Here is a 27,530-nt window from a genome sequence, read left to right as displayed (position 1 = left end):
CCATACCAATGCGGCTTCAGACCTGGCAAATCCACCATTAACCAGATTTTCACTCTGCCCCAAATCCTGGAAAAGACCCACGAAAAACACATCGACACATTCCACCTATTTGTCGACTATAAAGCCGCATTCGACAGCCCTAATGTTCAGAGGTGTTTAAAGCCATGTCAGCTTTTGGCATTCCTGCAAAATTAATTCGGCTATGCAGGATAACTTTAACTGGCACAAGATCAAATGTTAAAGTCGGAAAGGACCTCTCGAAGCCCTTTAGTACCGAACGAAGATTCAGACAAGGTGACAGTTTGTCGTGTGACCCTTTTTAAAATCCTGCTGTAAAAGGTCATACGTGAGGCAAAAATGAACAGAAATGGCACTCTGTACACTAAAAAACACATGTTACTAGCCTACGCCGACGACATCGATATAATGGGTCGAACATTGAGAGCGGTAACAGCCACCTTTGAACAAATTGAGAAGGAGTCTGCCAAAGTGGGTCTAGCAGTAAACGGTGAGAAGACCAAGCTGATGGTATCAACGCGCGAGACGTCCAGTAGACTGGGACTAACTGTGGAACTTGAGAACTACAGCTTCAAGGTAGTCAAAGATTTGATGTACCTTGGTACCGACATAAACAAAACGAATGACATCAGTTTTGAAATTCGGAGAAGTATAGTGATGGTCAACATCACTATCCGAATTGCTGCTATGGTCTGAGCAAAAGTCTCAAAAGCAAGGCCACCTCCCCCCAGACCAAACTCACACTCTACAAGACTCTGATACTACCCGTGCTGTTATATGGATCTGAAGCATGGGTACTTACGCAAGCAGATGAGACAGCTCTTGCAGTGGATGAGAGAAAAATTCTCCGAAAGATCTATGGGCCGATCTGCGTTGACGGTGAATATCGCCGTCGAATGAACCATGAGTTGTACCAGCTATTCTCGGACATCGACATTGTTAGACGTATTGAGCTGCAGCGACTACGTTGGTTAGGTCACGTTGTGAGAATGGATGAAGATGCCCTAGCCCAGAAGGCATATAATTGCGAATCACGCACAAGGGGAAGGCCACGAATAAGATGGAAAGATCAAGTCGAAGACAACATTACCGAAAATGGTCTTTCAAATTAGAAAAAACTGCCCAAAAGACCGACGCGCCTGGAAATCTTTTCTAAGCTCGGCTTATGGAACGAAAGTTCTGTCGCAAGCCAGCTAAGTAAGTAAGCAAGCAAGCAAGCATTTTTATACCCTACACAACTATGTTGTCAGGGTATTATAGCTTTGTGCAGCCCCAAGAGTTTGTAACGCCGCGAAATATTGGTCCTAGACCCACCCGATCGTCATATCTCGACTAGCTGAGTCGATCTAGTCGTCTGTCCATTATAATTTGTAAACACGATACAGGCCACAGTTATGGACCAATCTTCACAAAATTTTGCATGTAGGATGGGTTCTGGCCAATGAAGACCCATATTGTTTTTGGTAAAGATCGGTTAATATTTAGGGGGTGAAATGGACCCAAAACTTTATTTTTGTCTGATTTTCTGGTCGCTCCAGAGGCCGCAATTATGGCCCAAACATATCGAATTTTTACATGGAGAAGGGGATTGTGCCAAAGAATAACTATGCCTGTTTTGATAAAGATCGGTCAATAATTAGCGGGTCAAATATACCCTGATTTGTGTGTGAAAAATTACAAAATGTGTATTCTATAGCGTATATATTTACCCCTGAATGACATAGACCCGAGAAGTTGATAGCATATCTAAGAGGAGTGGTTGGCCTTCAAATTGATACCAATTACATTGTCGTATGTACTCGGATGTGGGAGTTACACTTAAATATTTACTGGTGCTTACGTATTCAAATATTATTTAGTAACCCATTACCACCCTAGAGGGCGAAAATATAGCGCTGATTGCTTTGAATTTTCTATGAGGATCCAGGTATGGTCAAGGACAACGCATGTAATTTTCGGTGATGATCAGGTAATAATATTGGGATAAAGTGGACCGAAAACTTAATTTTTTTGTGTTTTTTTTTTGAGTCGATCTATAGGTCACAATTGAAATCCGAACATAACAACACAACCAACGGTGAAGGTCAAGTGAGTGCAAATATTGCCAGAATATAGAACCACACAAAGTTCGATTTTCGTGGAAGTTGTGTAGGGCATCATATTGTCGGCCCCGTCCGACTATACTGCTCCGCTCACTGGTTTTAAATATTTTTTTCATGGCTTTATATATATTTTTTCAATGATCAACCACTGTGCCAACGTTTATGATTACAAAATACAAATTAGAAATGATTTTTGTTTATCTTAAATCCAATTCTGTCTTTAATTTAGTAATATTTTCAGACAATATTTGAAATTTGCTCTAAATTTTCCCATATTTACCCAAAGGCATTTTCAGTTTAGTTAAATTTCAATCCTTCGAAGCAGCAGCGAAATACCAACACGTCGAATGTGGCAGGCTAACAGGCAAATAAACTATGCCTGACTGCCAGCCTGCCAGTTAGATACGAATAACAACAAAAAATTGATAACAGCAACAAAATGTTTGTCTGAGTGTGTGTGTGTCCGTGTGTTTGGCCCGAAACTTTTGTCAATTTGTTTGATCACGTTTTTGTTTTCATTGTTGCATTATTTCAGCTCTTGGATTAGGTCCGATTGGATGGCTGGACTCAATTGAAGCGACAAGTGCTTTCAAAATTTATTTACAAAATGTCCCGAGAAAAAAATGGTGGCTAGCCAGGCAAAAATATTGAGTTTTGCTGTTTGACTGACTAACTGACCTATTCGCGGCGACATATATTTTTTTCGGTTGGTTCGTTCCATTCCTGCTGTTGTTGTTATTTCGTGTCCGATTATTTTGTATGTCCATAATTTTTTTGTTTGCAGGGGATTATCCAGCATTTTGTCGCCACAATAACTTCGCCGCTTGTATGTTCCATTTCAAAATTTATCTTTACAAGATCTGTCGTCGTTTTGTTTTCAAATGTGTAACAGTTATTGTCGTCATGTTGGCAATTCATTTTTTATTTTCAAACTTTTGTTGTTGTTTGGCATACTTTACTCCTCATTGCTGCTGGTTTGTCCTGCCTGAACGTGGTCTTCCCGTTGTTAGCATATCGATCAGAGACGTGATTTTGTCATTTGTTCCCCCCGTAAAACAAAAAAAAAAACATTTCAACGGTTTGGCAATAAAATAAATCTGACCAACAACAACAAACGTATTACCATCTGACAAAATTTGGCCAAATTACACACAAATAAATAAATAAACAAATGATTAGCGTTAAAAGGAGAACACCATTAAAATTAAGTGGGCATTTGGATTTGAATGATGGATTCGAGATAAATGTGAAATATTGTTGTTATTTGTGGGCTGTGACGAATGCAGAGGGGGATAACATTTATGGGAATAGGGTGATAAAGTCATAATGAGAAAACATTTTAAATATTTGGGAACTTTTTATGTCCTACTATAATCAGGATTGGGTATAAGGAGCTCTATTTTTTGAAAATGTGTATATATGTCGTCGAAGGACCATATATAGGCACCTCGCCATTGTAGATAATTTGATGGTCCTAGGGGTATTCTTTAATAGAAGTAGCTGTACATTGCAATTCCGAATTATTGCTGGTTAAAAGACATCTTAAGGGAACCCCCCCCATTCTCGATTTTTTATTTTTAAGACTTTAAATGGGCTGGTAAATGAATACCAATGCTTGTTAAGGTTTGTAACTTGGCACATATATATTTGAAGATTTAAAAAGGAAGAAAAATAATTTACAAAAATTTGTTGTTGTTGTTTTGTTGTTGTTTTTTGGGTGCAAAGAAAAGTCCACATTTCCGATGGCAGGCATGATAACTCCTCACTGGAACATCGGAATCCGAAAATTCCAACTGTGTTAGAAAGAGGACATGTCTGGCTCTCGTATGAACTAGGATTATTGACTTCACTCTAAAATTAACAAAATGGTGGACCTTTGAAAATTTTTTTTTGGAAAATCGCCGATTTTTTACCAAAAACCATGTTAAAAAATAAGGAAGATCTTCACCGATTGGCTTTATCCTAGATCATACGAGAGCTATACACTGCCCATGTTAAATGTTAAATTATAAACAAAGTAAAATGTTAAATTATAAACAAAGTACAAGTTGCATTTATGATCCGAATCGGATAAAATTAGGCACAGCTCATTTATTTGGCCTTAGGACGAACCCAATTGAAAATGGGGAACATCGGTTCAGATTAGCCCACCAAAGACCCAAAGTTAAGCCGATCAGGACAACATTTTGCACAAATTACTCAAGTTACTATAACAAAACGTTTGTAAATTTTTCTTGAAATCTGTTCAGATTTGGATATAGCTCCCATATATATTATCGTCCGATTTTATGCAAATGATGCACCATGGACCCAAAATAAGACCGATAGCAACAAAATATATTAAATTAGTATAACCTATCCTGTGACAAGTTTCTTTGAAATCGATTCATATTTGGATATAGCTTGCATATATTATAAGCAAATGGTGCAGCAAATTCCTCATGTTTGTCAGATTGACATGCAATTTTGCACAACGTACAAAAAGTACACACATAACTCAACGGATACCCGATTGATTTTTGCTTGAAATGGATTGATCTAAGTCAGTTCATATTTAGATAAAGATAACATATTTTGGTTCATCCAATTTCATGTTAATGGTCTTTCAAAAATGCGATGTCTGTTAGGATGCATCTGTTTAATATACCCATAGTGGTGAAGGGTATTATAAAGTCGACCCCGTCCGATTTTACTACTTTCCTCACTGGTTTAGTTTTGTATCTAAATACCTTCCTCAACGCTAAATATTAAATCGGTAGGTGCTTTTATATAGGGGCTGGGCCTAAATGCGGGCCGATATAGTCATTCTAGAACCTGTCTCATAGAACTTATCTCGATATCCTCCAAAGGAAGATTAATAACAACATATAGATAAATTGTATAAACGGGCAATTTCGAGTACAGGATATCCCCCATACTGTTGTGGAATACGGGTATATGGAGACAACCCCAGAACCCGGAACAAATCAGATAACTATTTTAATATAAACAAGTAAAAAAGCGTTAAGTTCGGCCGGGCCGAACTTTCAATACCCTCCACCATGGACCAGGGAACATACCAAAACATGGACCTATACAGACATTTCTACAAACAGATTATGTAAACCACAATGTACACCAAGTACATTATGGTGGAAGCGGCTGTTTCAATATGAAAATTGGTATTGCAGAAACAAATGTATGAGTACGTCGCTGGAGGCTATCGGTTGAAAATCGCGCTCAAGAAATTCAAATTGGGGAAAATTGGGGTTGCCCTTATATGGGGGCTACCAGAAATAGTGGGCCGATATTTATAATTTTTAGAAGAGATATTTGGTACCCAAAAAGAACCCAATGTTCGAAATTTCAGCGAAGTCGGTTGAAAAGCGCGCTCAAGAACCCCAAAAAAACGAAAATTGGGGGTGCCCTTATATGGGGGCTACCAGAAAAAGTGGACCGATATTTATAATTTTTAGTAGAGATATTTGGTACCCAATAAGATCCCGATGTACCAAATTGCAGCGAAGTCGGTTGAAAAGCGCGCTCAAGAATCCCAAAATACCGAAAATTGGGGGGTACCTTTATATGGGGGATATCCGAAAAAATTTACCTATATTTATAATTTTTTGTGAAGAGATTTGGTACCTATTAAGAACTCAAAATACTAAATTACAGCACATTCGGTGGAAAAATACGATACAAATCCCCAAAATACTGAAAATTAGGAGGTACCGTTATATGGGGGTTTTTAGTGGAGAAATTTGGTATCCAAAAAGAACCCATTTTACCAAATTTCAGTGCATTCGGTTGAAAACCCCGCTCAAGAACGCCAAAATACTGAAAATTTTGGGGGGTACCCTTTTATGGGACCTATGCCTATACGTGGACCGATATAACTTATCTTCGAAGTTGACCTGCCTGCGCTAGACGCTATAGTGATTACAACAGACAGACGGAAATGCTTAGATCGTCATAGAATTTTACGCTGATCAAGAATATATATACTTTATAGGATCAAAAATGATTATTTCGATGCGTTACAAACGGTAAAACAAAACTAATATACCCTCCATACTATGGTGGAGGGTATAAAAACTCATATATAATGCATAAGTTCCCCTATAAAAGTCCTACAACATTTTAAAGGGACACACATACAATTAATGTTTTTTTCTGTATTTGGTATGAACTAGGATTAACTTCGAATAACAATTATAAAAAAAATTGGGGACCTATGAGCAGTTGCAAAACACCGCTCCAGAAGGACATTTGGTACCCTACGCAACAATTCCTTAGTGCGGGACCTTATAAAATTCCGTCACAATTTCGCGATATTTCCCTGTGCGGCAATGGTAACATATAAAACCATATAACAATATGTAGATTAGTGTTATGCGTTTTTAACCACTTCGTATCAATGTATCATATTGGGTTGGGGAAAAGGATATGCATTATTTTTCGGCTGATTGCTGTTCTGATCATTAAATTAAAAACGAAAATATATCTAAATCTGAACAGATTGGATGGAAATTGTTAAAAATCGGTTTAGATTTAGATATAGCTCCCATAAATATTTCGTCAGAATTTATGTAAATTGTGCACCAAAGCCTCTATATTTTTTCGATTTGCACGAAATTTGACATATCGTTCTGAATTGAGTCTGGAATGATGTGTGTCAAGTTTTGTTTAAATCGTTTCGGAGTTAGATATAACTCCCACATATGTTTTAGTCCAATTTGAGGTAAATATTGCACCAAACTCCTAATGTTTGTCCGATTGATGTGCACCAAGAGGTCTTCGACCGACTTCTTTTTAAATGTGCCCTCAGGACCTGATTCAAACTTTTTATGATTAATTCAACCAACAATATATGTCGAAAAATAGTCAAATTATAAATAAACAACTTGTCTTAAAACCACGTTTGGATTGAATGTCTTTTTCACATGGTTATAGTCTCACAATGTCAAAGTCTCAAAAATTAACCAATTGTATGTCCCGATTGGTTCAAGATTTTAGTGAATTTATTTACGATCAGTACAATTTGGGTAGAGGAATGCATGCTCAATGATTGGAACCTTAGTATCCTGTGTCTCGCCCACAAAAAAAGGAGACAAGACGATATGTGTCAACTATAGAGGAATAAGTTTCTTTCCAAACTCCTTCCAATCGCATATAAAGTGCTATCCAGCCTGCAATTGGATTGCGTTGAACGGAGAGACCTGGGAACCTAAAAGTTGTAGAATTGGAATATGGAGGCATCGTACTTACGTGCTCTAAATGGTACAAAATTTGGTACAATTTGATTTTCAGGATCTTGTACTATTTGAGATGTAACAAGTGAAAAAGCGGCGAACTTTGGATACCCTCCACCATAGACAGGTACTAGAAATGAAAATATAAGGAACATGTGAAAAAGAGACCTATACAAACGTTTCTAAAAACGGATTATGTAAACAATAATGTAAATCATAATAAAAATTTCAGAAATTTTTATTGGATAATTATACCCTCAGCCTTATGGCTAATGAGAGTGTATACACTTTAAAACGGTGAAAATGTGCGTCATTGAAATATTGATTCTAGACCCCATGTTTCATTGGACCAAACTTTACTCATCTTATTATTTCTTCCAAACTTAGTTCAAATTCTAAGATGGAGAATATCGGTCCACTCCTTCTGGAAACTCCACACAGGGGCTAGGTCTAAGGGCCATTGACACCGGATTAAGGTTTAATCCGGACTAAGGGTAATTCATTCCGGATTAAGGCTTAATCCTAATTAAGGGCCATTGACCACGGATTAAGAGGCATCGACCCCGGATTAGGGCTTAATCCGGATTAAGGTTGATTGAACCTTGATTAAGGCTTAATATGGATTAAGGGTCATTGAACCCTGATTAAGTCCTAATATGGATTAAGGGTCATTGAACCCAGATTAAGGTTTAATCCGGATTAAGAGTCATTTATCACGGATTAAGAGTCATTTATCCCGGATTGAGGCTTAATCCGGATTAAGGGTCATTGAACCCTGATTAAGGCTTAATATGGATTATGGGTCAGTAAACCCGGATTAAGGTTTAATCCGGATTAAGAGTCATTTATCCCGGATTAAGAGTCATTTATCCCGGATTAAGGGTCACTTATCCCGGATTAAGGGTCATTGACCCCGAATCCGGATTAAGGTTCATTGAACCCTGATTAAGGCTTAATATAGATTAAGGGTCAGTAACCCCGGATTAAGGTTTAATCCGGATTAAGATTCATTTATCCCGGATTAAGAGTCATTTAACTCGGATTAAGGGTCATTGATCCCGGATTAAGGCTTAAGGGTCATTTATCCCGGATTAAGGCTTAATCCGGATTAAGGGTCATTGAACCCTCATTAAGGCTTAATATGGATTAAGGGTCATTAAATCCAGATTAAGGTTTAATCCGGATTAAGAGTCATTTATCACGTATTAAGAGTTATTTATCCCGGATTAAAGCTTAATCCGGATTAAGGGTCATTGACCCCGAATCCGGATTAAGGGTCATTGAACCCTGATTAAGGCTTAATATGGATTAAGGGTCATTGACCCCAGATTAAAGTTTAATCCGGATTAAGGGTCATTTATCCCGGATTAAGGCTTAATCCGGATTAAGGGTCGCTGACACCGGATTAAGGGGCATCGACCCCGAATTAAAGCTTAATTCTGATTAAGGGTCATTGAACCCTGAATAAGGCTTAATATGGATTAAGAGTCAGTGACCCCGGATTAAGGCTTAATCCGAATTAAGCGCCATTGACCCCGGATTAAGAGGCATCGACCCCGGATTAGGGCTTAATACGGATTAAGGTTCATTGAACCCTGATTAAGGATTAATATGGATTAAGGGTCATTGACCCCGGATTAAGGTTTAATCCGGATTAAGAATCATTTATCCCGGATTAAGGGCTATTGACCCCGGATTAAGGCTTTATCCGGATTAAGGGTCACTGACCCCGGCTTAAGTCTTAATCCGGATTAATGGTCATTGACCCCGGATTAAGGGTCACTGACCCCCGATTAAGGCCTAATCCGAATTTACGGCCATATTTAATTACACACTACTCATATGTATGGTTCAACTGCGAATCGGAACAGTTCGATGTGATTCTCAGCGAACATTGCTGGAGTGAAATGCATTTTTCCCACATCGTAATAAATTAAATCGAGAATGCCGTATAAAATCTTAATATATAAATGAGCTTAGTGATAAGTGAGTGAAGCTAGAAGGTTGAAATTATGAGGTTGTATACACTTTAAAACGGTGAAAATGTGCCTCATCGAAATATTGGTTCTAGACCCTATGTTTCTTTGGACCAACCTTTGCCCATCTTATTATTTCTTCCAAACTTAGTTCAAATTCGAAGATGGGGAATATCGGTCCACTCCTTTTGGAACCTCCACACAGGGTCTAGGTCTAAATGCAGATATAGTTCATTATCGAACCTTATGTTCTAATTTTTTATCTCGCTATCCTCCGTAGGTGAATTATTATAACAGAGTCTTAGAACCAAACTCAAAACGCGGAATATATCAGTGCTACCCCAAAAATGGGGCGAATATTAATAATTTTTGGTAGGGCGATTTGTTACCATATACGATTACAAAATACCGAATTGCAGCAAATTCGGTTGAAATACGCGCTCAAGAACCCCAAAATACCGAAAATTGGGGGTACCATTATATGCGGGCTATCCGAAAAAATTGACCTATATTTATAATTTTTGTCGAGAGATTTGGTACCTATTAAAAACTTAAAATACTAAATTACAGCAAATTCGGCGGAAAAATACGATCAAAAACCCCAAAATACTGAAAATTAGGAGGTACCGTTATATGGGGGCTACCCGAAAAAGTGGTCTTATATCTATAATTTTTTGTGGAGACATTTAGTATACCAAATTTCAGCGTATTCGGTTAGAGAACGCGCTCAAGAACCCCAAAATTCCGAAAATGGGGGGAATCCTAATATGGGGGTTATCCGAAAAATGGACCTATATTTATAAATTTTAGTGGGGAGATTTGCTTCCCAATAAGAACTTAAAGTACCAAATTTTGTTGAAAAACACGCACAAGAACCTCAAAATATCGAAAATTGGGGGGTACCCTTATATGGGAGCTATGGCTAAACGTGGGCCATCTTCGAACATGACCTGCCTGCAGACGGACATACTGACATGCTTAAAACGTCTTAGAATTTTACGCTGATCAAGAATATATATACTTTATAGAGTCGGAAATTATTATTTCGATGCGTTACAAATGGGAAAAACAAAACTAATATACCCTCCATACTATGGTGGAGGGTATAAAAATTATATATTTGGAATTTAAATTACTGTTAGATATGTTAAGTTTGGATCCATGTGAACGGATGTGAACCTGACATTTATGATTAAAATTACTGTTGGAGTGTATAATTGAGGAAGTTTTAGAAACTCGTCTACGAAAAGTAATGAATGGAACTAAATTTGGTACAATATGGATGTTGGTAAACGGATAGAGCTGGAATCCTTAAATATGGACTTAAGGTTATTATTGGAGTGCATGACTGAGGTAGTTTTGGAAATTCGTACTTATGGCATGAAATTTAGTACAATTTGGACTTTGGTGAACGGGTAGAACTCGAATCCTGAAAGTGAAAGTAGTATGGGATTGACATAGGTTTGGAGTATGGGTACGAAAAGTACAGAATGGTACCAAATCTGGTACAATTTGGTTGTTGGTGAACAGACAGAGCTTAAATTAGGACTTACGATTACTATTTGAAAGCAAGATTGAGGGACATTTGACAATTCGTACTTATGAGTACGAAAAGTACAAATTTTGGTACAATTTGGACTTTGGTGGAATTAAGATAACTGTTAGAGTGTAGGATTGATGTAATTTTAGAAATCTTTACTTATGAGTATGAAAAGTACTAAATAGTTCAAAATTTGGTACAAATTGGATTTGGTTGAATCTAAATTAGATTACGTTTGAAGTGTAGTAGTTTTGGTCTCTGGAATAGCTCAAAAAATGCACTAAATTTAAATTTCGATTTGGGTAACGGTGACAGCTGGTTAAAATAAAATACGGAAGGGTTTTTGGTATTAACTGGTACTAAATTTAGTGATTCCCAAACTATACAATTCGAATTCTGATACATTTTTAATCTGTGTAATGGAAATAAAAACCAGTAAGGAAAGTAGTAAAGTCGGACTGGGCCGATTATATGATACCCTTCACCACTTTGGGCATATTATACATATGTATCCTAGAAGACGTCGCCTTTTCGAAGGAACATTGAGCACACGTCATTCTAGACTTAATTCAGTACGCTATTTGTGCAAATCTAATGATTTTCAAGGACTTTGGTCCACCATTTACTTAAAATCTAAATCTGAACCGATTTTCACGAAACTTAGCACACGTTATTCTAGACTTAATGTAATACGATATGCCAAAGTTCGTTCAAATCAAAAGATTTGCAGGGACTTAGATGCACCGTTTACTTCAAATAGGGCGAAAGTATATATGGGAGCTATATCTAAATATGAACCTATTTTCACGAAACTTAGCACACGTCATTCCAGACTTTATTTAGTACGCTATGCCAAAATTCGTGAAAATCGAAAGATTTGCAGAGACTTTGATGGAACATTTACCTAAAATCTGGCGAAACTATATATGGGAGCTACATCGAAATCTGAGCCGTTGGTACACCATATCTAAATCAGAACCGATTTTCCCGAAATTTAGCACACATCATTGTAGACTTAATTCAGTTCGCTATGCCAAAATTCGTGCAAATCTAATGATATTCAGGGACATTGGTGCAACATTTACCTAAAATCGGACGAATCTTTATATGGGACGAATCTTTATCTAAACCGATTTTCCCGAAATTTAGCACACGGAAGAAAATATATATGGGAGCTATATCTAAATCTGAACCGATTTTTTTTCCAATTTAAATAGGGCTCGTTCTTGGGCCAAACCAATGGGCTGTGCCAAATTTCATCCAACTCGGATCATAAATGCGACCTGAACTTTGCTCACAAATATACATGGACGGACGGACGACTCAGAAAGTGTTTCTATGCATACTCTCAAAAGGAACCATGGGTCTATCTCGATTATTTTTGCCTGTTACAAACATATGCACAAAGACATAATCCATTGTACCACACTGTGTGGTGAAGTGTGTGAAATCAAAATACCAAACTGGAGTAACACAAGTGTGAAACTTTCACTAGGATTTGGAACATACATAACATGGATTAATATTAAAGAAGTAAAAAAAGTGTCTGTCGGTTTTGCCGATAGATATATACCATCAGCCTACGCTTTGCGGATTTCTACGAAATAAATACAGGTTTTATTATTCGCTTTATATAAGGATTTTTCAAAGAGTTTACCATCTTTGGATAGGTTCCAGATGAGGTTGCCTCATTCATTAATATTCAATTATCTTGATATTGGATTAAGAAATTTGCAAAATGGTGATACTTTGGGTCAACGGGTCCCATATTAAAGCTTGATCTTTGATGTGTAAAGTTTTAGATTTATAAGTTTTAAACATTTTTACCCTTTGGGAGGAGTTACTAGAAGGAGTGAACCGAACGTTTAATCTTCCAATATTATATAGGCATGGTTAAAATAGGTGGTTGTGCTAAGGTTAGTTCAAATAGTTTTGGATAGTACATTAGCATGATATTAGCAGATCAATTTTTAGCAAAAGACGGACTCCAAATTGTGTGAAACAGATTTAGTCCAAAGAAACATGGGGGCTAAAACCGATATTTCGATGAGGCACATTTTTGACAAATCAAAGGCTGAGGATATAAAAATATTAATTAACCAGTAAGTAAAATAGTAAAGTCTGACTGAACGACTATATGATACCCTTCGTCATTCTACCCTTAATTTGGTATGTTGTGCAAAATGTCGTGTCAATCGGACAAATGTTAGGAGTTTGGTGCACCATTTACCTACAATCAGACGAATATATATATATATATATATATCTGAACCGATTTCAACGAAACTTACCAGGAATTCATTTATATTAATTTCATACATTGTACAAAATTTGTGCAGATCGGAAAAACATTGGGTCGTTATTTCACAATATACATAAAATCGGAGTAAAATATATATGTCAGCTATCTCCAAATCTGAACCGATTTACTCGAAAGTTAACACACATAATTCTACAATTAATTGAGTGCGCTAGGTCAGATTTCGTGTCAATCGTGTCAATCTGGACCGATTTTTACGATGCTTAGCACACATTATTATAGACTTAATCCGATACGCCATGCCAAATTTCTTGCAAATCAAAAGATATATATGGACTTTTGTGCATCATTTAATTTAAATCGGACGAAAATATATATGGGAGCTATATCTAAATCGGAACCGATTTTCTCTAAACTTACCACACATCATTCTACACCTTATTCAGTGTGTTGTGCCAAATTTCGTGCAAATCTAAAGAAATACAGGGACTTTGGTGTACCATTTATCTTAAATCGGACGAAAAAATATATGAGAGCTATATCTTAATCTGAACCAATTTTAACGAAACTTTACAGACATCACTCTAGGCTGAATTCAGTACGTTATGCCAAATTTCGTGCAAATCGAAAGATATATAGGGACTTTGGTGCACCATTTACATTAAACCGTTGTACCATTTACATTAAATGGGAGCTATATCTAAATCTGGACCGATTTTCACGAAACTTGGTAAAGCCTGCACCATTTACATAAAATCGGACGAAAATATGTGTGGGAGCTATATCTAAATCTGAACCGATTTTTCCCAATATCAATAGTGTTCGTCCTTGGGCCAAATAAATGAGCTGTGCCAAATTTCATTAAATTCGGATTATAAATGCGACCAGTACTTTGTTTACAATTTAACATCAACAGACGGACGGACATACATAAATCGACTCAGAAATTGATTGTATTCTAAAAAACTATGATTATAGGTAGGAAGATGTGCCACCCAAAACACAAAATAACAATCAACAGCCAGTTCTATTGAAAAACATGACGAAAATCCCAAAATACCTTTTATTGGGGTGTACCGTTACAATTTAAATCCTATTTCCAATAGCAAACATCCTAGGAGTAGTAACAATGTATGTGATCAAAATGTTTATACTATATCTCCAATATTGCGAGCTCTATCGTGATTTCAACAGACAAACGGACTGTCGTGTTTTAATTGGCATAGAATTTAATTCGGATTGAGATTGGCTTTACAGGCATATGGGGGCTTTATCTGAACGTATATTTAGTAAGAAGTAAAAAGATTTTCTAACCAATTAGAATTCAAAAGAATCTACAGGCAATTTAATTAAAAAACATGTCCAAACCTCTTAATATACCGACATGTTGCTGGTACGCTTATATTGGAGCTCCCCTACAAAGTGTACCAAAATGATAGTTTCGTATTTCGCCACAATTTTTGAGTTTTTATACCCTTCACCACACTGTGGTACAGGGTATTATGTCTTTGTGCATATGTTTGTAACAGGCAAAAATAATCGAGATAGACCCATGGTTCCTTTTGAGAATATGCATAGAATCACTTTCTGAGTCGATTTACGCATGTCCGTCCGTCTGTCCATGTTAAATTGTAAACAAAGTACAGGTCGCATTTATGATCCGAATTGGATGAAATTTGGCACAGGTCACTTAATTGGCCCAACCAAAAATTATAGAAAATCGGTCCCTTTAGGCATAGCTCCCATATAAGGGTACCACAAAATTTTCGGTATTTTGAGGTTCTTGAGCGCGTTTTTTAACAGAATTCGCTGAAATTTTGTACTTTGAGTTCTTATTGGGTAGCAAATCTCCCTACCAAAAATTATAAATAAAGGTCCCTTTTTTCGGATAGCTCCCATATAAGGGTACCCCAAAATTTTCGGTATTTTGAGGTTCTTGAGCGCGTTTTTAACTGAATTCGCTGAAATTTGGTACTTTGAGTTCTTATTGGGTAGCAAATCTCCCTACCAAAAATTATAAATAAAGGTCCCTTTTTTCGGATAGCCCCCATATAAGGGTACCCCCAATTTTCGGTATTTTGAGGTTCTTGAGCGCGTTTTTTAACTGAATTCGCTGAAATTTGGTACTTTGAGTTCTTATTGGGTAGCAAATCTCCCTACCAAAAATTATAAATAAAGGTCAATTTTTTCGGAGAACCCCCATTTAAGGGTACCCTCAATTTTCGGTATTTTCGGGTTCTTTGTCTCGTTTTATAACTGAATTCTCTGAAATTTTGTACATTGGGTTCTTATTGGGTACCAAATTACTCCATTAAAAATTATAAATATAGGTCCAGGTTTTCTGGTAGTCCCCATATAACGGTACTCCCAAATTTTTGGTATTTTGGGGGTTCTGATCGTATTTTTCGACCGAATTGATTGTTCTTATTAGGTAGCAAATCTCTCCACTGTAAATTATAAATATTGATCAATTTCTTCTGGTAGCCCCAATATAAGGGTACCCCCCCAATTTTCGGTATTTTGAGGTTCTTCAACCAAATTCTATTTATACCCTTCACCACACTAAGGTACAGGGTATTATGTCTTAGTGCATATGTTTGTAACAGGCAAAAGGAAACGAGATAGACTCATGGTTCCTTTTGAGAATATGCATAGAATCACTTTTTGAGTCGATTTGACAAAAAAGGTCTAAGTTTCGTGAAAATCGGTTCAGATTTATATATAGCTCTCATATATATTTTCGTCCGATTTAATGTAAATGGTGCACCAAAGTCCCTATATATATTTCGATTTGCACGAAATTTAGCACAGCGTAATGAATTATCTCTAGAATGATGTGTGTTAAGTTTCCTGAAAATCGGTTCAGATTTAGATATAGATCTCATATATATTTTCGTCCGATTTAAGGTAAATTGTGCACAAAAGTCCCTATATATCTCTCGATTTGCACTAAATTTGGCTTAGCGTAATGATTTAGGTCTATAATTATGTGTGTTAAGTTTCCTGAAAATCGGTTCGGATTTAGATATAGCTCCCATATATATTTTCGTCCGATTTAATGTAAATGGTGCACCAAAGTCCCTTAATATCTTTCGGTTTGCACTAAATTTGGCACAGCGTAATGAATTAGGTCTAGATGTGTGTTAAGTTTCCTGAAATCGGTTCAGATTTAGATATAGCTTCTATATAATGACCAAATGAAAAATTTATATATCTGGTTTGCAGAAATGGCATGTTTATGGATCGATTTTCATGTTAGTGGTCCTTCAAAAATTCGACGTCTGTTATGATTCATCGGTTGAATATGCCCAAAGTGGTGAAGGGTATCATATAGTCGGCCCCGTCCGACTTTACTACTTTCCTTACTTATCAATACTTTTTACCTTATCAATATTTTTGTCAATGGAGAGAAATGTATGTGGAATAGGAATATTCAATCTATCATAGATCAATGTTAGGGTTCATACGATTTTAATAACTATTTTGCTAAATATATCCGAAATCACAAAATGATCCCTTAATTCGTATAATAGAACACAAGTTGTCACATGAGATGTAATTATAGTTACTTTTTGTTTATACTTACTGAAATACAAATTTATTGCCGTCAATTTGTTGTTGGAACTATGCGATGACCTCTTTGGATATATGAGCAGGGTTATCACTACTTACACGATCACAAAATTACATACTTACAAGTGTTGCCAAATAAAGCGACCAACAATGGAAATCAAAGCATTTCATTTTGTTGTTGTTGTTTTTTTTGTAGTTTTGAAGCTAATTAATGTGGCCGAAAACGAATTATATTGGAGCTTGTAACCCGCAGATCGATTCTTATGCAACAACACCACTTTACTAGTGACTTGTAACGGAATATGTTGTGGTCTTGTGTTGCGGTTGTTGGTGGCAAACATCTATACATGTGTGTTTTTTTGTTGTTGTTGTTAGTGGCAGCATTTTACAAGCACTTACAACTGAAAAACCAAAACAAAAAACCACAAAAACTGGTGCATTTGAGGGGGTTTGGAGGAGTCAAAATAAAAACTAAAATAACATCCAAAAGAAAGCCAAACCAAAATTTTGTTTTTGGGAGGAAAGAAAAATACAAAATCGGGGTGGGAGGTATAAACATTTTTTTTTTATTTGGGAGTTTCAATTTAAAATCAAACAAAATTTAATAATCATGTTTTTTTGTGTATTGAATTATAAAATAATAAAAATAAAAAAATTAATAATTATTACAAAAAAAAACTGGTTTTACAATAAACTAAAAATAATCGAAAAATAATAAAAATAAACAGGAAAGTATTTGTTTTTTCTTCAAATACTAATTTTGAATAATTTTGGGTATTAACGAAATGATACAGGAAGGAGGATGTGAGCCATTGTAACAAAAGTGCAAATTTACATAACTGGTGTGTGTAAGCGACTGTTTGTTGATGATATATTAAAACTTAATAATTAATTAGCAACATTTATTATATATTTTGATAATAAATACGGTTTAAAAAAGTGTTATGTTTTACTACATGTTATGCAGATAAATTGAAAATTTTAATTTTTTTAGTGGACAGCATCGACTGGGATATTAAAACATGTATTTTATTGACACAAATATGCAGATTTAATAAAATGTGAAATGACAGCCGTATTACAAAATACAAGGTGAAGGATCTTTATATTAGTAATGAACATGCATATTCGAGAAACCTGAAATTGAAATTAAATACTCCAAAACAATTTTCCGAATCTTGGCTCATTTGAAATGAGCATTTAACACACAGTGGAAATCTTTAATAAAGACGAACAAGAGACCGACGAAAAGAGTCGCTAACATTAATATGCGTTTTAAGTGGCTTCATATAAAGGGAAGAGTTTTTTTTCGGGCCTTTTGGATTACGTCGGTATGATCGATACATCTTTATAAACGATTTCCACTGCACCCTTAATCGGTTGGGAATTTTATATGGGGGATATGTCATGGTAAATTGCTGCCAGTAGAAGAGGAATTACCACACTGTAGACACTCAGGTTAGAAAATTGGGCTAAGGTGCCGTTAATGTGGGTATCGATATATGGAGGCATCCAATGAGAACATAATATAACCAATTAGAGTCCATTTGGTTGAAATATTTTCCTAAAATCCTCATATTTGCAAAAAATGGAGTGTACCGTTACGGGAGGTAGGGTAGTCCAGTTGGCTTAAAAACGTACAAACTCCGCAAAATACCGAAATATGAGGAGTAAAGTTTCGCCGACCTCATGAAATCGTAAAAACTTTATCAATGCTACCATAGTTGACTGATAACGATATTTTTGATATAAAGACATGCTACCCAATGAGAATCTAAAATATCAAATTACGAAGAATTCGGTTGACAAATTTACATAAGATCTTCAAAATACATACATTTGGGAGGTAGTTTTATATGGGTATAGCTTTACCAAAATATAGTGATTTTCAATACCAAAACTTCCTATAAGTAATAACAATGTATGTACAAAATACTGCAAATTTCTTTATTGATTTTATGTAAATGGTGCACCAAACTCCCATTATTACTCCGATATAGACGAATTTTAGAATTTAGCATAGCGTATTGAATTGAGATTAGAATGATGTGTGTTAACTTTTTAAACCCTACACAATAATGTGGTATTATATGTTATGAAGGTATTATAGCTATGTACAGCCCTAAGAGTTTTAATGATTTGGTCCTAGTCTACCGTTCGTCATATCTCGACTAGTTGAGACGATGTAGACATGTGCCTCCGTCCGTCTGTCCATTATAATTTGTAAACTCGATGCAGCCAACAGTTATGGACCAATCGTCACAAAATTTTGCTTTTAGGATGTGTTCTGGCCAATGAAGACCCTATTTTTTTAGGGAATGAAATGGACAAAAATCTTTATTTTTGTGTGTTTTCTGGTCGCTCTATATGTACTAAGACATAATCAATATTTAGCGGGTCAAACAGACTATGACTTGTGTGTGAAAAGTGGCAGAATTTCCATTTCCTTGGGTATATTTTTAATTCTGAATGACAGAGACCGGAGAAGTTGATAGTATATCCAAGACGAGTGATTGTTTTTGTATGTACTCGGATGTGGGAGTATACGCAAATATTTAAGGGTGTTTATGTATTATGATATTTTTTAGTATTGCTATTATCCCACTAGATGGCGGAAATTTGGCGCTGATCGCTTTGAAATGTTACATGAACTTCCGGTTATGGTCAAGGACGATGTTAAGATGATATTTAGGGTGTGCAATGAACAGAAAACTAAATTTTTATCAGATTTTCTCGTCGCTTTAGAGGTTATTATTGTATGCAGAACATTACATATTTTACACGCCTCTTTAGAACGGCTTTTTAGATGATGATCGGTCAATTGTGCACCAAATAGTCAACATGTGTTCTATTGAGATGCAATTTCGCACAGTGCGATGTGCTGTAATATACCGCATAGCGTGTGTCAAGTTTTTTTCTATCGGTCCAGATTTTGATAATTTTGTTCGATACATATAAATGGTACACCACCGAATCTAAGTCTCTTCGATGGAAATGAAATGTTTGTATATGTTGCAGTATTTCTATGTAGATCACATATTTAATTTCGTCCAATTCCATTATTCTCTATCGACAGGATATTGTACGATGAGCATTTCTTGTATGTACCCAAAATGGTGATCTTTCTTTACTTGTCAGTTCACATGGAGTTGGTGTGATTTGGCATTCCGGATGTTTGGAGAGCGATAAAAAGGCTTTTCAGCAAACACATTAAGATAATTTTTGACATAAGTCCCATATGAACATCTTGCCTGATCTTCGATATTTTAATGATATTTTCATTGATGTGGCTGCATTATAACATTTTGGGTTCTTCGAGGGTTAAACACATATTTGTAGACATTTAACAGGTTTAATATTTAGACAATGACCCCGTGTAAAGGTCCCGACTCATTTTCTTACAGATAGAAAATGATCCATATAGGATCATTTTAGACGAGACCCCAATATAACGGTTTTATTCCCTTTTGTGTGTGTTTGAAGTGGCTGTTATGAGTCACTTTTTGTTCTTGGAGAGTACTAAAAATCTTTGCAGCAATTTTGGAATTTTTATACGCACCTTTTAACTGAAGTAAAAACCTATTTGTAGAGCATGTTCGATATACAGGCTGATATAAAAAAAATTTAATTTGTACATATTTGGTTTTTAATTAATTTTATTGAATGAAAGTAAAAAATGTCGGAGATAATCTAATTTTAGAATAAGTTTAGATTTTGTCAAATTGGTCACCTTTGGCACGAATTATGGCCTTCAAACGGCCAATGAAAATGCCACACTCTGCCCAAATGTTGCTCTGCGGTATTTTGGCCCATTCCCGGCGAAGCGCTTGCTTTCCAAAATACCCCAGATACCCCACAATAGTCGAAGGGATTGGTATCTTGGGTGGCGTGTTGAGTCCTGTTGGAATGTCCAAGGTCTGCGGCCAAAATGTTTGCGTGCTCAAGGCTTTAATACACCCTCCAGAATATTTTCCCGATAATATTCGGCCAAGGTCGATTATTCTGATGCCAAGGTCGATTAATACGAGCGGAGAGCGTCCATCGGCTGTTATGCCGGCCCACACCATCACCATGGCCGGCGCTTGAGTTCTGGAGGCCAACCGCACATTTTTAGCTGATCTCTTTGGCAAGCACACGACACGTTTTCTCATCGGAGAATACTAGATTCGGCACTTCACCACTTTCGGCCAAGCGAATCAATTCTTTAACTCGTTTGAGTCTATTTTCTTTCTTTAGCGGTATAAGTTCTTGCACTTTTTTGGAATTTCAATGGCTTTACCCCGAGCTCATTTTTCAATATTTGCCGAATGAAATATTGCGATATGTTCAGCTCACGGCCACTGCGCTCTAGTGCTCTAACACTTGTGGATTTCCAGCCAAAAATAAAGAAATCACTCTATGACGCTGGAATACCATCACGAATAACTTTTTTCTGGAAAATTCACACCAAAATGCTTTTGTACGCTTGTAAACAATATAATGAGCTGTCACTGGAATAATTTAAACAGCAGTCGGACGAGTGGAGTTGGTTGCAGTTTTTTCAACTCCCCTGTACAAGGTCAGTATTTTGAAATAGTCCCGATTTTAAGTTCCCACACTGTTATCGATTGTAATTTGGTATTCCGGGGTTATGAAGTGTGAAGTATATATTTGTAAAACATTTTAGATATATGTCCATATTTTTAAATAATCCCGCTCCGTTTTTTTTAATATTTTAAAGGTTTTAGTTGCATTATGCCACCAAAATGGATGCATTTGGCATTCCGCATTTCTAGTACATACTTTTTCAAAAGATTCCGCTTATTTTGGGTATGTTAAAGTCACAACCTTAGTGCCTTTTATTGGTTCATAATTTTTCTCAGCATAAACAACCTACTAGCAGACAATTTATGATGATTTGGCTCCCATTAAAAAGGTCCCGTGTCATTGGGACCCAGTGACAGCTATATGGGACAATTTTGAATGGTCACCTTAAGAAGAGACTATAAAAAGTTCGGACCTGTTGAACTTGACATCTTTTTTATTTATTTTTTTCTTAATCACATTCTTCAACGTCCCTGAGTTTAAACATGCGACAGATGAGGATTTCCTTAATAATTGAGAAATTTGTCAGTTGCTCCAATTAAATTATTATTTGAATGTTCTTTCCGCAAAACAATTAACATAATTTTCATGGCATTAATATCATTAAAAAAATAATTATTAAACAAAATTTTTCGGTAGCTGTTGCTGCTGCTGTAATACAAATGTCAATTAGTAAAATAATGACTAAAGCAAAGCTATTTTGTGTATCACATTTAAGCATTAAAGTTAATAAAGGTGGACTAATAAAAAAATAAACAAATTATAAGCATATATAAAATTGTGGAGGTAACTTTATTGTTTAATTTTTTATTGGGGGGTTTACAAATAATTTAAATTAAAAAATAATAATAATAATTAAAAGAAGAACACATAACTATGGTACATTGGGCGCGCAACATAATTGTTTTAATACAATATATTATAGGATTTGGATAAGGAAGGGGGTCTACAACAATCTACTAATACATATACATAAAGGGGATTTGGGTTTTGTGTGTGTTTTCCACTATGATGATACATTATGTACTGGGAATGAGGGTGTGGGATGGGAGTTATTGATGCAGAAGGGATTTCCATATGACCTAGGTTGTGCTGGGCATTGTGTGTGTGTGTGGTGGGTGAGTGTTGTGTGTATTGGTGTGCGCATTAGTTAATCTGTGAACAAATTTTCCTATTGTCTCAAAACTCTTCTACCTCCTGTGTAAAATTAATTAAAAAAAAAAAATAAAATAAAAAACAATTATTAATTTTAATTATTTGTTAAAGAAATAAAAATAATAAAAAAACGAAAAGCATATAAGAAAATTTAATGACAAGTTATACAGAAAAAAATAAAACAATAATAATAAAAACAAATTGCACTAAATTGAATTAAAGCTTTTCAAATTGCAAATCCTCTGAGTTTAGATTAAGTTATTATTAAGAAAAAAAAAAACAAAGTATTTAAAATAAAAAAATAGTGCATATAATTAATTCTACATTGTGCTTGTTTATATAAAACTATTTAACATTTATATATAAAATATATGTAATATAATTAAAAATTAATTTAAGTGTCGATTTTTAGATATAATATGGAGTATTGCGGTGTAAAATGTGACTGTTATTTGTTTATTTTGTTGTTGTTATTTTTTATTTAGAAATGTGTATTACTTTGTTGTGGTGGCACAAAACCATAACCGGAAGCACCAACAATAACACCACTGGATTCATCAATTGCGTCTGGGGGAGATGGGGGGAAGACAACGGGTCCTGGAAAAGAAGAAACAAAGTATTCAATTATATATTGTGTACAATGAAAGTAAAATGTGGAATCATCAAAAAATATATATTTTTTAAATTACACGCCTTATGGATATTTCAAAAAAATATATTTTTTTTAATACACGCCTTGTGGTTATTTCAAAGATATTTTTTTTAAATCAACGCCTTGTCTTTACTTTAAAATTAAATACACGCCTTGTGAATATTTCAAAAATATTTTTTTTTAATACACGCCTTGTGGATATTTCAAAAATATTTTTTTAAAAATATTGTTTTAGTTAAAAAAATATTTTTTTTAAATCTACGCCTTGTGTTTACTTCAAAAAATATTTTTTTAAATCTACGTCTTATGTTTACTTCAAAAAATATCTTTTAAAAAATCTAAGCCTTGTGTTTAGTTCAAAAAATATATTTTTTAATCCCCCCTTGTAGAAAAATTCACGGCTTGTGGACATTTCAAAAAATATTTTTAGGTGATGATAGATACCAAGCAACGGCTCTGATTGGCTTTAACATGGCGAATCTGGCCCAGACTTATCTTGGTCCCTCTTTCATCTCAACTGTGGACACTGACCTCCCCGTGGTGTCACCTAGGGTAGCTATTCTCATCACCTGTTGAAATAGTCGCCAGTTTAACCATAAAAACTATAAAAAAATGGGTCGAGTTGGATGCCCACACTCGGAAAACACCTCCTACTATGAAAAAGCAAAAGAAAGCCAAACCCCCCTAATGTTGACGACCCCGGCAAACGTATAAAGGACCACGATCTGCGAATCTGTACTTGGAATATGCGCACGTTGTACAAAACAGGCGCTGTTTTCGCTTTCGCGGATGTACTCAAGAAATACAAAGCCGATAAAATTGCCTTACAGGAAATGCAATGGAAAGGGACAGGCGTAAGTAAATCAGACGAATACGCCCGGTATTATAGCTGCCATGAAACGAGACATGAATTTGGCTGCGGATTTATGGTTAACAGGAGAAAAAAAGACCTCGTCTCCAGATTCACTCCAATGGATGAGCGAATTGCTATAATCCGTATAAATGCGAAGTTCTTATACATCAGTCTTATTTGCGCCCATGCTTCGACCGAAGACAAAGATGAGCAGACCAACGACATATTTACGAGCTGCCCCGGCCATGACATTAAAATTCTGCTAGGAGATTTTAATGCAAAAATCGGAAGGGAAATTATCTTTGGCTCCACCGTCGGTAAATGTAGCCTTCATGAAGAAACATCCGACAACGCCATGAGGGTGATTGACTTCGCGGCAGCAAAAAAACATGGTAGTTAGCAGCACAAGATTTAAGCATCTCGATATACACAAGCCACCTGGATTTCTCCTGATCAAGCAACGAGAAATCAAATTGATCATGCTGTGATAGATGGAAGGCATTCATCCAGTGTAGTAAACGTTCTATCGATGCGAGGGGTGAATAACGATTCGGACCACTACCTTGTAGCAGCCAAGGTTCGAACTCGCCTTAATGTGCAGCAAAGTTGCGATCTAACACATCACTGAAACTCGACGTCGAAAAGCTGCAAATACAACAGGTGGCAGAGGACTACTCCGCTTAACTTACCCACCTGCTTGACGAAAGCACTTCTTGTCCCGATAATAGTACAGAAGCATAATGGAAGGAATTGCCCACTCCCTACAAACTGCAGCAAAAGCAACACTTGGATACCAAAAACCACCACAAAGAAACCCATGGTACGATCAGGAGTGTCGTAATGCTACTGATGTGAAAAACGCATAGGGCAACCCTACAGACAGTAGCAACACGTAATGTGATGGAGAATTATCGGGAAAAAAGCAGAAAGGAGAAATGTGTTTTCAGAAGAAAGAACAAGAAAAACGTGAGCGTGAGCAAATCGAGATGTACGGGAGTCAGAATAAAGTCCGGAATCAATAAGAGATGACGGTATAGACTGTGTACCACCTAGCCGAGATGAGGTCATAAAAGCAATTAATCGGCTCGAGAACAATAAAGCAGCAGGAGACGATGGGTTACCAGCCGAACTATTCAAGTCTGGTGGTCAGATGCAGAAGCATGCACCAACTGATTAGTACAATTTGGCTAGAGGAATACATGCCCAATGATTGGAACCTCAGCATCGTGTGTCCCGTGCACAAAAAAGGAGACAAGACGATATGTGCCAACTATAGAGGAATTAGCCTTCTTCCCATCGCATATAAAGTGCTATCCAGTGTGCTGTGTGAACGATTGAAACCAATGGTCAATGACATTATTGCACCATACCAATGCGGCTTCAGACGTGACAAATGCACCATTGACCAGATTTTCACTCTGCGCCACATCGACACATTCCACCTATTCGTCGACTATAAAGCCGCATTCGATAGACCACAGAGGTGTTTAAAGCCATGTCTGCATTTGGCATTCCTGCAAAATTTATACGGCTATGCAGGATAACTTTAAGTGGCACAAGGTCAGCTAAAGTCAGTTAAACTCGAAAAAGACCTATCGGAGTCCTTGAATACCGAACGAGGATTCAGATAAGAAGACAGTTTGTCGTGTGATCTTTAGAACATCCTTCTGGAAAAGATCATACGAGACGCAAAGGTGAACAGAAATTGCACTCTGTACACTAAACAACTCATGTTACTCACGTACACCGATGACATCGATAAACGGCGAGAAGTCCAAGTTGATGGTATCAACGCGCAAGATGTCCAGTAGACTCGGACCAACTGAGAAACTTGAGAACTACAGCTTCGAGGTAGTTAAATACTTTATATACCTTGATACCGCCATAAATAAAACGAATGACATCAGTTTTGAAATTCGGAGAAAGATTGTGATGGCCAACAGATACTACTATGGTCAAAGTAAGCTGTTTAGAAACAAGGCCACCTCCCGCCAGACCAAACTCACACTTAACAAGACGCTGATACTATCCGTGCTGTTATATGGAGCATGGGTACTTGCGCAAGCAGATGAGACAGCTCTTGGGGTGTTTGAAAGAAAAATTCTCCGGAAGATCTATGGGTAGATCTACGTCGACGGTGAATATTGGTGTCGAATGAATCACTAGTTTTACAATTTATACGCGGACATCGACATAGTCAGTCGGTGGCTAGGCCATGTTTTGCGAATGAATGAGTATGCACCAGAATGCTTTTTGGTAATCTTGGAAATCTTTTTATACCCTTCACCACACTGGCTTATGGAATAATCATTCTGTAACAAGCTAGCTAAGTAAGAAAGTATTTTTAAACCAGTAAGGAAAGTAATAAAATCGGAATATATGATACCCTTCACCACTTTGGGTATGTTCTACATATGTATCCTAACAGACGTAGCGTGTTTGTTATATATCTATATCTGAACCCTTTCGAAATCTTGGCAAAACTAATTTATATATATATACAGTACGTTGTGTCAATCGACCTAGCAACATCATTCTAGACTTAATTCAGTACCCTATACCAAAATTCATGCAAATCGAAAGATATATAGGGACTTTGGTGCACCAATTACATAAAATCGGACGAAAATATATACGGGAGCTATATCTAAATCTGAACCGATTTACACGAAACTCTGCACACATTATTCTACACTTATTTCAGTACACTATGTCAAATTTCGTGCAATTCGAAAGATATATAGGGACTTTGGTACACCATTTACTTTAAATCGGACGAAGATATATACGGGAACTATATCTAAATCTGAACCGGTTTTCAGGAAACTTTGCACACATCATTCTAGATTTAATTCAGTACGCTGTGCCAAATTTCGTGCAAATCGAGAGATATATATTTGGATATAGCTTTATCATTAAATCCGATTATATACGGCAGCTATATGTTGCACCAAACTCTTCATGTTTTTTTCAAAATAGAATACACATCATTCTAGACCTAATTCGGTACGCTGTGCTGAATTTCGAGGAAATCGAAAGTTATATAGATACTTTGGTGCACCATTTACATTAAATCGGACGAAAATATATACCCTTCACCACACTGTGGTGCAGTATATAAAAAATCCACGACTTGTGTTTAGATCAAAAAATATTTTGTTTTTTAATAAATCCACGCCTTGTGGTTAGTTCAAAAAATATTTTCTGAAAAATCTACGCATTGTGTTTAGTTCAAAAAATATTTTTTTTTAATTAAATTTTTAAAGTTTTTAAAGTACATTTTTGCTCTTACCTCTATTTTGTCTGGGGTCACGTCCTGTGGCTTGTGGCACATCAATGGAATTGTAATCGAAGTGTCTGGGACCGAAGAGGTAGTTTTGGCCAGCTGCCAAAGCCAAAGCGGCACAGAAAGCAAGGGCGATCATTAACTGTAAATAAAAAAAGAAATAAATAAATTAGTATATTTTAAAATTATACATATTTTTTATAAATATTATTTTAAATAAAAAATATTTTTTCTTTAAACTTCTTCTACCTCCCTTTTTGGTTACATTTTCCTAACTTTCATTTCCCCCACTCACTAATG

At 36.1% G+C, this 27,530-nt stretch overlaps 1 protein-coding gene across 1 annotated transcript in view; it reads right to left on the bottom strand.

Annotated features, from left to right (window-relative positions):
- LOC133326972 (uncharacterized) overlaps positions 1–27,530 on the bottom strand; it is a 108,799-nt gene that overhangs the window by 29,404 nt on the left and 51,865 nt on the right. The window contains exons 2-3 of the mRNA XM_061535584.1: positions 27,237–27,372; positions 22,938–23,036 (exon numbers count right to left, since the gene is read on the bottom strand). Of these exons, the coding sequence (XP_061391568.1) occupies positions 22,938–23,036; positions 27,237–27,372 (235 nt within the window). The remainder of the gene's footprint in view (positions 1–22,937; positions 23,037–27,236; positions 27,373–27,530) is intronic.

The sequence above is a fragment of the Musca vetustissima genome, unplaced genomic scaffold (genome assembly GCF_032173495.1).
Source record: "Musca vetustissima isolate MV318-11 ecotype Yass unplaced genomic scaffold, APGP_CSIRO_Mvet_v1 utg854, whole genome shotgun sequence".
NCBI classification, from domain to species: Eukaryota; Metazoa; Arthropoda; class Insecta; order Diptera; family Muscidae; genus Musca; species Musca vetustissima.
Note: the sequence above shows the minus strand (reverse complement) of the source record. Positions and strands in the feature narration are given on the sequence as shown.